Here is a 13309-nt window from a genome sequence, read left to right on the forward strand (position 1 = left end):
TCTATACTCTATACTATACTTAATCTAATACCCCCTCTATCTATACACACCACTCTCACCCCTCCATCTATACACCCCACTCTCACCCCTCCATCTATACACCCCACTCTCACCCCTCCATCTATACACCCCACTCTCACCCCTCCATCTATACACCCACTCTCACCCCTCCATCTATACACCCCACTCTCACCCCTCCATCTATACACCCCACTCTCACCCCTCCATCTATACACCCACTCTCACCCCTCCATCTATACACCCCACTCTCACCCCTCCATCTATACACCCCACTCTCTCCCCTCCATCTATACACCCCACTCTCACCCCTCCATCTATACACCCCACTCTCACCCCTCCATCTATACACCCCACTCTCACCCCTCCATCTATACACCCCACTCTCACCCCTCCATCTATACACCCCACTCTCACCCCTCCATCTATACACCCCACTCTCACCCCTCCATCTATACACCCCACTCTCACCCCTCCATCTATACACCCCACTCTCACCCCTCCATCTATACACCCCACTCTCACCCCTCCATCTATACACCCCACTCTCACCCCTCCATCTATACACCCCACTCTCACCCCTCCATATATACACCCCACTCTCACCCCTCCATCTATACACCCCACTCTCACCCCTCCATCTATACACCCCACTCTCACCCCTCCATCAATACACCCCACTCTCACCCCTCCATCTATACACCTCACTCTCACCCCCTCCATCTATACACCCCACTCTCACCCCCTCCGTCTATACACCCCACTTTCACCCCCTCCATCTATACACCCCACTCTCACCCCCTTTATCTATACACCCCACTCTCACCCCCTCCATCTATACACCCCACTCTCACCCCTCCATCTATACACCCCACTCTCACCCCTCCATTTATACACCCCCACTTTCATCCATCCATCTATACTCCCCACTCTCACCCCTCCATCTATACACCCCACTCTCACCCCTCCATCTATACACCCCACTCTCACCCCTCCATCTATACACCCCACTCTCACCCCTCCATCTATACTCCCCACTCTCATCCATCCATCTGTACACCCCACTCTCACCCCTCCATCTACACACCCCACTCTCACCCCTCCATCTACACACCCCACTCTCACCCCTCCATCTACACACCCCACTCTCACCCCTCCCTTCATACATCTCTCTCTCTCTCTCTCTCTCTCTCTCTCTCTCTCTCTCTCTCTCTCTCTCTCTCTCTCTCTCTCTCTTTTTCATTTTTTTCTCTGGGTAAATTGGAGCAGCATTGCTCTGGCCTCCGTGTAGACTGCACCGCCTCGTACCACAGCTGTCCTGAGCCCATGTATCCTCCACAGCGTCCTGCTGGGTCTGGACGCAGGCAGTAGCTGCAGTAGCAGTAGGAGGAAGATTTTCAGCAGCAGCAGGAGCAGCAACAGCAGCAGCAGCGGCAGCAGTAGTAGAAAGAGGAGCAGCAAAAGCAGCATTGAGCAGCAGCAAAAGCAGCATTGAGTAGCAGCAGCTGCAGCAGCAGTAGTAGAAGAAGGAGGAGGAGCAGCAGCAGTAGTAGAAGGAGGAGGAGCAGCAGCACAAGCAGAAGTAGCATTGAGCAGCAGCAGCAGCAGCAGCAGCAGCAGCAGCTGGAGCAGCAGCAGCAGCTGGAGCAGGAGCTGGAGCAGCAGCAGCTGGAGCAGCAGCAGCAGCAGCTGGAGCAGCAGCAGCAGCAGCAGCTGGAGCAGCAGCTGGAGCAGCAACAGCAGCAGCTGGAGCAGGAGCTGGAGCAGCAGCAGCTGGAGCAGCAGCAGCAGCAGCAGCAGCAGCAGCAGCAGCAGCAGCAGCTGGAGCAGCAGCAGCAGCAGCAGCTGGAGCAGCAGCAGCAGCAGCAGCTGGAGCAGCAGCAGCAGCTGGAGCAGCAGCAGCAGCAGCAGCTGGAGCAGCAGCTGGAGCAGCAGCAGCAGCTGGAGCAGCAGCACCTGGAGCAGCAGCAGCAGCAGCAGCAGCAGCTGGAGCAGCAGCAGCTGGAGCAGCAGCAGCAGCAGCAGCAGCAGCTGGAGCAGCAGCTGGAGCAGCAGCAGCAGCAGCAGCAGCTGGAGCAGCAGCAGCTGGAGCAGCAGCAGTAACAACAGCAACAATAGCAATACGCTCGCCAGAGGGCAACAATTCTTTCCAAACATTTTAATTTCATAGCGAAAAGATAATTTTAAATCACCCCCCCCCCCACGCCCGCCCCCTTTGTCCAGCCAACATCACCCGCCCCTTTTGTCCAGCCGGCATCACCCGCCCCTTTTTGTCCAGCCAGCATCACTCGCCCCTTTTTGTCCAGCCAGCATCACTCGCCCCTTTTATCCACTCAGTAAAATGGGCCACACGAGACCCAGAAACATCCGGGCACCCATGTGGCCTCGGTCTCTGCGAGTCTCCCCTCCACACTCATTTTTTATACCCCCTTTCCTCTCCGTTTTTTGTGTATGCGTTTTAAGATCTAGTTTGTTCTTTTCTGCTCAAACTTTTATTTAAGATGGCCTGGGGGGACTTTCTGTTCTCAAAACCAAGTCTCGTCTCTTATTTAATTCCCACGGGACAGGAAGCCATCGGAGGCCATCGCCCACTGTGATCCAGCCTTTGGAAATGTGAAAATTAAAGTCTTTCCTAAAACAGTACTACAAAAAAGTAGGAAATAATATTATTAATAATCCTATTAATACAAATAATAATTATGATAATAAAAATAATAATAATAATAATAATAATAATAATAATAAAATAATAATCACACAGAAATTACATTAATGTGATATAAATCAATAAGAAAGTCCACTAACACTGTAGTTGGGCGCGAATCTACGAACTCGGCTTTGGCCAGTCGCGTACTCCACCACTGTACCACCAAAGGGACTTGTTAAAAGTCCTTCAACCGGATTTCTACTGAAATCGCAGGAAGTCTAGAGGCCGCTACTGAAGCCAGTCCCTTACTTCTGACCCACAAGCCCTCGGGGTTATAGGACTTTCAACAAGTCCTTCGGTGGTCTAGTGGTCTCGTACACGACTGGCAATGCCGGGGTGACAGGTTCGCGTCCACCCCATAGTCCTAGAGTGGATTTTCTCAATATTAATAATAACATCAATTTTTATTTCAATACATAATAATTATGCCACTCTCAATTTGTCAGTAAATAAATGTCAAACAGAATAATTTACATACATGACGTCACGGAGTGACTTCTCACGCGTGACATCAGGAGAGTTTATTGTTCAGAAACACGGCCGTAATTAACAACATTTTTAAAACAAGTTTTAATTTTCCAGATTAATGCAGTTGCATTTTTTCCGTCATTTATATATTAGAGACGTAAAAAGGAGTAAATATATGAGAATGAGAAATATTAGGAGAATATGAACTATATGAATGGGAAATAACACGAAAATCTGGATGAGAAATGTTAAGAATATAAGAATGAGAACTAGGACAAATATAAGAATGATAACTAGTAAGAATATAAGAATGAGAACTAGTAAGAATATAAGAATGATAACTAGTAAGAATATAAGAATGATAACTAGTAAGAATATAAGAATGATAACTAGTAAGAATATAAGAATGATAACTAGTAAGAATATAAGAATGATAACTAGTAAGAATATAAGAATGATAACTAGTAAGAATATAAGAATGATAACTAGGACAAATATAAGAATGATAACTAGTAAGAATATAAGAATGATAACTAGTAAGAATATAAAAATGATAACTAGTAAGAATATAAGAATGAGAACTAGTAAGAATATAAGAATGAGAACTAGTAAGAATATAAGAATGGGAAATAGTAGGAATATAAAAAATGAGAAACAGCGGGAACTGTTAGGAACGTATGGACTAGAGTGAGTTCAACTTGGCACTTATCCTGGAGGCTCCGAGTCCCTCCAGCTTATACAGTACTAATGTGAGGCCCTCAGCACCACCTGGTCTCCACCTCTCCCACAAGATCAAAAATACATGAAGCAAACGTGAACATTGTCAAGTGGTGGTCGCAGCCACTGCTTTCGTTACCTAAGAGCTATTGTAACACTGCTCTCGTTACCTAAGAGCTATTGTAACACTGCTCTCGTTACCTAAGAGCTGTTGTAACACTGCTCTCGTCACCTAAGAGCTATTGTAACACTGCTCTCGTCACCTAAGAGCTCTTGTAACACTGCTCTCGTCACCTAAGAGCTCTTGTAACACTGCTCTCGTCACCTAAGAGCTATTGTAACACTGCTCTCGTCACCTAAGAGCTCTTGTAACACTGCTCTCGTTACATAAGAGCTATTTAACACTGCTCTCGTCACCTAAGAGCTCTTGTAACACTGCTCTCGTTACCTAAGAGCTCTTGTAACACTGCTCTCGTTACCTAAGATAACCCCCCCCCACAGCGTCCGAGGTCAAAGGGGGAACTGATAAATCTCTTGAAGCTCGCCCTTAATACGTAGATTAACTCACCTGTCGTTACAAGCTCACCTGACGTCACAAGCTCACCTGACGTCACAAGCTCACCTGACGTCACAAGCTCACCTGTCGTCACAAGCTCACCTGACGTCACAAGCTCACCTGTCGTCACAAGCTCACCTGTCGTCACAAGATCACCTGACGTCACAAGCTCACCTGTCGTCACAAGCTCACCTGTCGTCACAAGCTCACCTGTCGTCACAAGCTCACCTGTCGTCACAAGCTCACCTGTCGTCACAAGCTCACCTGTCGTCACAAGCTCACCTGACGTCACAAGCTCACCTGTCGTTACAAGCTCACCTGTCGTCACAAGCTCACCTGTCGTCACAAGCTCACCTGACGTCACAAGCTCACCTGTCGTCACAAGATCACCTGACGTCACAAGCTCACCTGACATCACAAGCTCACCTGACGTCACAAGCTCACCTGACGTCACAAGATCACCTGTCGTCACAAGCTCACCTGACGTCACAAGCTCACCTGTCGTGACTCAATTAATACCTAGAGGTGCAGCTTCTTCCCCTCCCCCCCCCTGGTTAATGCCCAACCACTTGGGCTGGACGGTAGAGCGACGGTCTCGCTTTATGCAGGTCGGCGCTCAATCCCGGACCGTCCAAGTGGTTGGGTCCCATTCCTTTCCTTCCGCCTCATCCCAAATCCATATCCTGACCCCTTCCAAGTGCTATATAGTCGTAATGGATTAGGGTTTTCCTCTGATAATTCCCTCTCATTCCCGCCCCTCCTGGTTCAGGCTCGCAGTTTGCAGCTCAGTTGGTGAGACTCTTCTGAGACTGAGACTCTTCTGAGTCTCTTCTGAGACTGAGACTCTTCTGAGTCTCTTCTGAGACTGAGACTCTTCTGAGTCTCTTCTGAGACTGAGACTCTTCTGAGTCTCTTCTGAGACTGAGACTCTTCTGGGACTCTTCTGACTCGTTAATCTTTACAATAAATGAGTCTTATATCTTCTAGATCTAAATATTTGGGATTTACCCAGCTGTGCCAGGTTCTCTCAGTTCACTTTTGTTTATTAAAACATTTAGGTACATCTGCATTTGTGCACCTTCCTTAGACTATATGGAGTACAGAGTGTATATATAATAATAAAAATATGCTACGTGATGCTAAAATCGCCATCACACAGGACGGTTAGTCATAGAGAGGCATGTGACAAGTAGTCTGCACTGGCAGACTCTGGTTTATGTGATATTATCATGAACACAGGAGTGAATAAAATAATTGCAAAGCTCCAGGTACCTCATGCCAACAGGTCTGAAAGGTCTAATAACTGGGCATTCAGTGATGTAGTGTGGGAGATCGTGCCGTAGTTCCTGCTCACAGAGTTTGCACCTGGAGTGTTCAGAATTGGGAGACCCGTCACCTGTAGCCACCTGCCACAGGTAATGGTAACCCAACCTGATCCTGGCAACCACTGTGTCGCACAGTCTAGCGGACGTTTTGTGCTGTTTTTCATACTGTACATATACAGCAGTGAAGAACTCTAGGGACTTAGCTAGCCACCTTTCAACTATTAGTGGAGGGTTACTATTATGCCCGACCCCCTCTTAATAATACCAGTAAGACCCGTACAACCTATATCCGTCCCGTATACCTGACCATTCACCCTGCAAAGTTGGTTGAGACTAGGCCCAAGTGTCTGGCTTCCATCCTTGGACAGACATTATATATATAGATAAATTAAGCGCGCTTTAAAGGGTCTCTCTCTCTCACTCTCTCTCTCATTCTCTCCCATTTTTCTAAAACCACAAATTCGATTTTAAGCAATAATATAAAAAGAATCTGTTTTAATGGAATTAAAACTGGAAAGAAAAGCATCACTAATTATTTTGTAAATCTAATATGGAGCTCCATCCAAAAATATGAAATTTAATTGCATATAACACACTAGAGTTGGCGTAATTTACATTTGTCAATACAAATATTAATTGCTTTCATATATTGGTTCACCAGCGAATGTAAATTTCTACATAGATACTCTCATAACCGCTAATATAAGTATATATATATATATATATATATATATATATATATATATATATATATATATATATATATATATATATATATATATATATATATATATATATATATATATATATATATATATATATATATATATATATATATATATATATATATTGATATATATACATATACTCCGGCTCTTTGGTCCCGCCTTTCAACTGTCAATCAGCTGATGCACAGGTTCCTGAGCCTACTGGGATCTATTATATCTACATTTGAAACTGTGTATAGAGCCAGCCTCCACCACATCACTGCCTAATGCATTTCACTTGTTAACTACTCTTACACTGGAAAAGGTCTTTCTAGCGTCCCTGTGGCTCATTTGGGTACTCAGTCTCCGCCTGTGTTCCCTTGTTCGCGTACCACCAGTGTTAGAAAGTTTATCCTTATCTACCCTGTCAATTCCTCTGAGAATTTTGTAGGTAGTGATCATGTCCCCCCCCCCTTACTCTTCTGTTTCCAGTGTCGTGATGTGCTTCCCACGCAGCCTCTCCTCGTAACTCATGCCTCTTAGTTCTGGGACTAGTCTAGTGGCATACCTCTGAACTTTTTCCAGCTTCGTCTTGTGCTTGACAAGGTACGGGCTCCTTGCCGAGGCCACATACTCCAGGATTGGTCTTACATATGCTGTGTACAAGGTTCTGAATGATTTTTTACACAGGTTCCTGAAGACTGTTCTGATGTTAGCCAGCCTTGCGTATGCCGCAGACGTAATTCATTTTATGTGGGCTTCTGGAGACAGGTTTAGTGTGATATCAACTCTCAGATCTTTCTCTGTCCGTTTCTTGAAGTACTTCATTTCCCATTCGGTATCCTGTGTCTGGCCTCCTGTTTCTACCTCCTAGTTTCATGACCTTGCATTTACTCGGGTTGAACTTTAGTAGCCATTTGTCGGATCATTCATTCAGTCTTTCTAGGTCATCTTGTAGCCTCCTACTATCATCCTCTGTTTTAATCCTCATCATAATTTTTGCATCATCAGCGAACAATGAGAGGAACGATTCTAAACCCTCTGGGAGATCATTTACATATATCAGAAACAGTATAGGTCCAAGGACTGAACCCTGCGGGACTCCACTGGTGACGTCTCGCCAATCTGAGACCTCACCCTTCACAGTGAATCGCTGATTTCTGTTGCTTAGGTACTTCTTTATCCAATGGAGTACCTTCCCTTTCACTCCAGCCTGCATCTCCAGCTTTTTCATTAGCCTCTTGTGTGGTACTGTGTCAAAGGCTTTCTGGCAATCCAAAAATATGCAGTCTTCCCACCCCTCTCTTCCCTGCCTGATTTTTGTTGCCTGGTCGTAGAATTCAATTAATCTTGTGAGGCAGGACTTGCCATCCCTGAACCCATGTTGGTTGCTGTGTTACAAAGTTCTTTCGCTTCAGATGTTCCACTAGATTTTTTCGCACAATCTTCATCTTGCATAGTATGCATCATCTTGCATAGTATGCATCATCTTGCATAGTATGCATCATCTTGCATAGTATGCATCATCTTGCATAGTATGCAAGTTAGGGACACTGGCCTGTAGTTCAGTGCCTCCTGTCTATCCCCCTTCTTGTATATCGGGACTACATTAGCCGTCTTCCAAATTTTTGGCAATTCCCCTGTTACATTTGTTATACACTTTGGTGAGTGGCAGGCACAGTGCTTCTGCTCCTTTCTTTAGTATCCATCGGGAGATTCCATCGGGAATATATGTGTGTGTGTGTGTGTGTGTGTGTGTGTGTGTGTGTGTGTGTGTGTGTGTGTGTGTGTGTGTGTGTGTGTGTGTGTGTGTGTGTGTGTGTGTGTGTGTGTGTTTGTGTGTGTGTGTGTATTTGTGAATGTGTGTGTGTATGTGTATTTGTGAATGTGTGTGTGTGTGTGTGAATGTGTGAGAAAAACTTCAATGATTCCCAAACCAATAAATAACTAAGAAATCTACGACCCCGACTACGATTCGAACCTGTATTACCAGCACTCACCCTACTGGCATACGAATCGTCGATACCATCCCACCAGCGATGGCCTACAAGTGACAGTACGTGGCCGTGCTGCCACACAAACGCCCTGGTAATGCAGGTTCGAACCCTGATTTCGTCGTGGAGTTCTTATAGTGATTTATTGACTCGCAGACCATTCAAGTTGCTCACACTCGTCGGCTGAGCGCGACCCATACTCCCAGGTGCAACGCAACTGGTATGTACAAGACGCCTTAATCCACTTGACCATCACGACCGGACAAAATGGACCGGACACACCCCAGAGTCACTTCTGGGGTGTGAGTTTTCAGTTGCATATTGTCCTGGGGACCATTCAGGCTTGTTCGCATTTGTGTTCCTCACGTGTGCCCCAAAGAATGAGGTGATTTGGTAAAATGCTATGCCCAAGATTACTATCCGAGTGCCGGCGGTGGGGTGGTTCAAATAGCCTCGGCTATCACCTCATTTTGTCTGGTCGTGATGGTCAAGTGGATTAAGGCGTCTTGTACATACCAGTTGCGTTGCACCTGGGAGTATGGGTTCGAGTCACTTCTGGGGTGTGAGTTTTCAGTTGCATATTGTCCTGGGGACCATTCAGGCTTGTTCGCATTTGTGTTCCTCACGTGTGCCCCAAAGAATGAGGTGATTTGGTAAAATGCTATGCCCAAGATTACTATCCGAGTGCCGGCGGTGGGGTGGTTCAAATAGCCTCGGCTATCACCTCATTTTGTCCGGTCGTGATGGTCAAGTGGATTAAGGCGTCTTGTACATACCAGTTGCATTGCACCTGGGAGTATGGGTTCGAGTCACTTCTGGGGTGTGAGTTTTCAGTTATATATATATATATATATATATATATATATATATATATATATATATATATATATTTATATATACATATACACATACATATTCATATTTATATACATATTCATCAATCTTCTCATATGTCAATCCATCTATCTATCCATCCTTCTATCCATCAATGTAGCCATCTGTCTATCCATCCACCTCCATCGATCCATCCAACAACTAATCTTTCTTTCCATATCTATCCATCCATCTATGTATCCATATATTTACCCGTTTATGTATTCATATATCTGTCCGTCTATGTATCCATATATTTATTTGTCTATTCATCCATCAATGCGCTCATATGACTGTACCAACACCGATGATGATACTCTTCAAGACGCTAGTGCTCCCAAGAGTGGAATACTGCTGCACAACGACAGACCCTTTTGGTCAATGGAGAATGGTCACAGCCCCACAATGGTCAGCTGGAGAAATTGCTGACCTGGAGAACGTGCAGAGATCCTTTACTGCTATAATCCACTCGGTAAAACATCTAAACAATTGGGACTGACTAAAGAGCCTAAATCTGTATTCTCTTGAGCGCAGGCGGGAGAGATACATTATTATTTACACGTGGAAAATAGTAGAGGGGCTGGTCCCAAACCTGCACACAGAAATAACACCACATGAGACCAGAAGGCATGGCAGGATGTGCAGAATACCCCCGTTGAAGAGCAGAGGTGCAACAGGTATTCTGAGAGAGAACTCTATCAACATCAGAGGCCCGAGACTGTTCAACACGCTTCCACTACACATAAGGGGCATAACTGGCCGACCCCTCACAGTGTTCAAGAGAGAACTGGATAAGCACCTCCAAAGAATGCCTGATCAACCAGGCTGTGACTCATACGTCAGGCTGCGAGCAGACACGTCCAACAGCCTATTTGACCCAGTCCAGCAACGAGGAGACTTGAGCGAGAATCGGGCCGCGGGGACGCTAAGCCCCGAAACCATCACAAGGTACCTCTATCTATCCATCAATCTATCCATGTGTCTGTCCAGCTATACATCCATCTATGTATCTATCCATCCATTTATCAACTGTTTGTATTGTTTTGGAGCAGTAAGAGGCACTGTTATAGCTGCCTTCCCCCCACCAGCCAAGTAAGTCAGCTGCCCTCCAGCGGGTCACGGGGAGGAGGGCAGATGTTGTCCAAATGTCAGCATGCTGTAACGGCTAAGATCATTTTTGTAGTACGCTTCTATGTTATTTACTTTCTCTGTTATTATTTCTCTCTCTCTCCCGTTCTTCTCCCTCCCCCCCCCCTCTCTGTGTCTCTCTCTCTCTCTCTCTCTCTCTCTCTCTCTCTCTCTCTCTCTCTCTCTCTCTCTCTCTCTCTCTCTCTCTCTCTCTCTCTCTCTCTCTCTCTCTCTCTCTCTCTCTCTCTCTCTCTCTCTCTCTCTCCCCCCCCTCTTTCACCCTTCCCTCTTCCACCCTGAGTCGTCTACCTTCTCTCCCAGATGTCTCAGGTTACGACAGAGTGGAGGCCATAAACGGCTCGACCGCCGGCCCCAGTCTCTCCTCTATGTTACGACTGTGATAAATTTGTCTTGTAAGGCAGAGTTTCCAGTGCCCCAAGTCCTCACGGGGTAATCACGCCCCGGGCAGGTCTCAGTGAGTGATTGGTTCTGGCGTGCCCATCCCCCAGGGCACGCCAGAACCAATTGACATTTTAGTGTGTTTTTCCTCTCTTTGATCTTTGAGTAAACATCTTGAGCTGATTTGCTTTGGATTTTTCAAGTGATTCTCTAAGTGAGTAACTTATAATCTGTAATTATCAATAAGAATTAATAAATCGAGGTTCTTCAGAACCTCCTAGAGAACTTAATAGAGTTCTGGGTTGGTCGCGAGTTTAAGTCAGTCCTTTCATTGCCTCAAAATAATTTTCATATATATATATGTATATATATATATATATATATATATATATATATATATATATATATATATATATATATATATATATATATATATATATATATATATATATATATATATATATATATATATATATATATATATATATATATATATATATATATATATATGCAATTGACGATCACAAAACACTGATCAATGTTTTTGGATTGCTCGTTCGAACAAGCCAAGCGTATGTTTTATAATCACGTCCCCAAAGCGAAACCAGAAATCAGTAACTCATTGGTGGTACCTTATGCGATTGGACTTGAAAAACTGTCTCCGGTTTTTAAGAAACTTAATATCAATTTGGTGTTCACTAATAGTACGATTAAGTCCAATTTAATAAAAAAAACTTCCCTGGTACAGCAGGTTGTGTGTATTCGATTCCCTGCAATGATTGTGCTTCTGTGTACCTTGGACAAACAGGAAAGTCCTTACAATTGCGGTTGTCACAACATGCTTATAGTATTAGAACTGCCCAAACGTCTAATGCATTGTATCTACACACGAGTTTGTGTGATCACACAATTAACTGGAATGGGGCAAAAAGCATTACGAATTGTGGTGGTTTCGTGGAACGGAATCAGCTCCTGATGTCAGACGTCTGGAGCAGGAGCTGAAGGAGGCATTCGAGCGGAATTCTGTGTTGAGTTTCACTTACGAGATGGAGAAGGATGGGAAGCTGCCCTTTCTAGATGTAACAGTCATGGAAAGGAGCGGAGGTTTCCACACTGCAGTCTACACTAAGGAAACAAACATAGGAATGTGCCTCAATGCCAACAGTGACTGCCCAGACAGGTACAAGAGGAGTGTTGTCAACGCTTACGTCGACCGTGCTCTCAGCCACAGCTCAGGATGGAAGCAAGTCGATGAAGAACTCTGTAGGGTAAGGCAGGTCCTAGTCAACAACGGCTTTCCCAATGGTTTCGTTGAAGACATCATAAAAAGGAAGGTGAAACTCCATGCAACCTCTGAGGAGTCAACTAACACAACACCTGTACCCCCTATTAGACTATTTTACAGGAACTTCTTTTCCACAGCTCATAAAACGGAGGAAAGGGTCCTGAAAGATATTCTTAATAGGAACGTTATCCCTACAGACAAAAATCAGAAGATACAATTGACGATTTACTATAAAACAAAAAAAACGGCCAACCTGCTCATGAGAAACTCCCCAGACACAAAGCAAAATGCCTTAAAAGAGACCAACGTCGTCTATGCCTTCAAATGCCCGCTTGGGAACTGTAAGCCTCAAATAACTCAGTATATAGGCAAGATAACAACATCTCTTTCCAGGCGATTAACAATGCATAAGTAACATGCTCTATTAAGGAACATATAATCTCTTCCCACAACCAGACCATCACCAGAGAAGTCTTAGTAAACAACACAGAAATCATCGATAGATACAGCGATAGCAGGCGGCTTGACATCTGCGAGGCACTACACATCAAAAAGTCAACACCAGCAATCAACAGCTAATTAATGCACAGCTATATTCTACCCACTTCAAGACTCCGTACCAATATAGAAGCATCAGGAGGAAGTATGGGCCAATAGGCTCTTTGCAGTTACTTCCATTCTTCACTCTCATTTATCCAATTAATACCCATTGTACCGTGTTCTGTCTTGTGATGGTCAAAAGTTTGTTCACCTCATCCAAAACTGTTGCAACATATCACTTCACCCAAATGCGAGTATATAAGACAAGCTGTTTATAACTCTGTTTAGTGTTTTCAGGTTACAGTTGTGTGTGTGTAAACTAAAGTCTTTGAAAATGTAATAAGTTATTACGAAACGCGTTCAAGCATCGCGTCAGACTAGAAATAAAAATGAATTTCGGAGAATTGATTTTTCAATTACCATCGACAGTAAAAAGAAACATAAGAAATATTGAGCAAATTCGTGTTAGAATTATTAATCTTACTTTTTTGGTCATATATAATATATATATATATATATATATATATATATATATATATATATATATATATATATATATATATATATATATATATATATATATACATATATA

At 44.2% G+C, this 13309-nt stretch overlaps 1 protein-coding gene across 1 annotated transcript; it reads left to right on the forward strand.

Annotated features, from left to right (window-relative positions):
* Positions 1-3767: 3767 nt before the first annotated feature.
* LOC138363397 (uncharacterized) lies at positions 3768-4973 on the forward strand. Its single transcript, XM_069322432.1, has 2 exons — positions 3768-3880; positions 4469-4973. The coding sequence occupies exons 1-2, from the start codon at positions 3768-3770 to the stop codon at positions 4971-4973; spliced, it is 618 nt and encodes a 205-aa protein (XP_069178533.1).
* Positions 4974-13309: the final 8336 nt, after the last annotated feature.

Source organism: Procambarus clarkii, chromosome 1, assembly GCF_040958095.1.
Source record: "Procambarus clarkii isolate CNS0578487 chromosome 1, FALCON_Pclarkii_2.0, whole genome shotgun sequence".
In the NCBI taxonomy this organism is placed as follows: Eukaryota; Metazoa; Arthropoda; class Malacostraca; order Decapoda; family Cambaridae; genus Procambarus; species Procambarus clarkii.

Bases quoted from the DNA above. Each gene is read 5' to 3' on its own strand.
- LOC138363397 (XM_069322432.1), top strand. From the start codon at position 3,768: ATGAGAACTAGTAAGAATATAAGAATGAGAACTAGTAAGAATATAAGA. The intron at 3,881-4,468 runs GTGAGTTCAACT...CTTAATACGTAG, and splicing joins TTAGGAACGTATGGACTAGA to ATTAACTCACCTGTCGTTAC.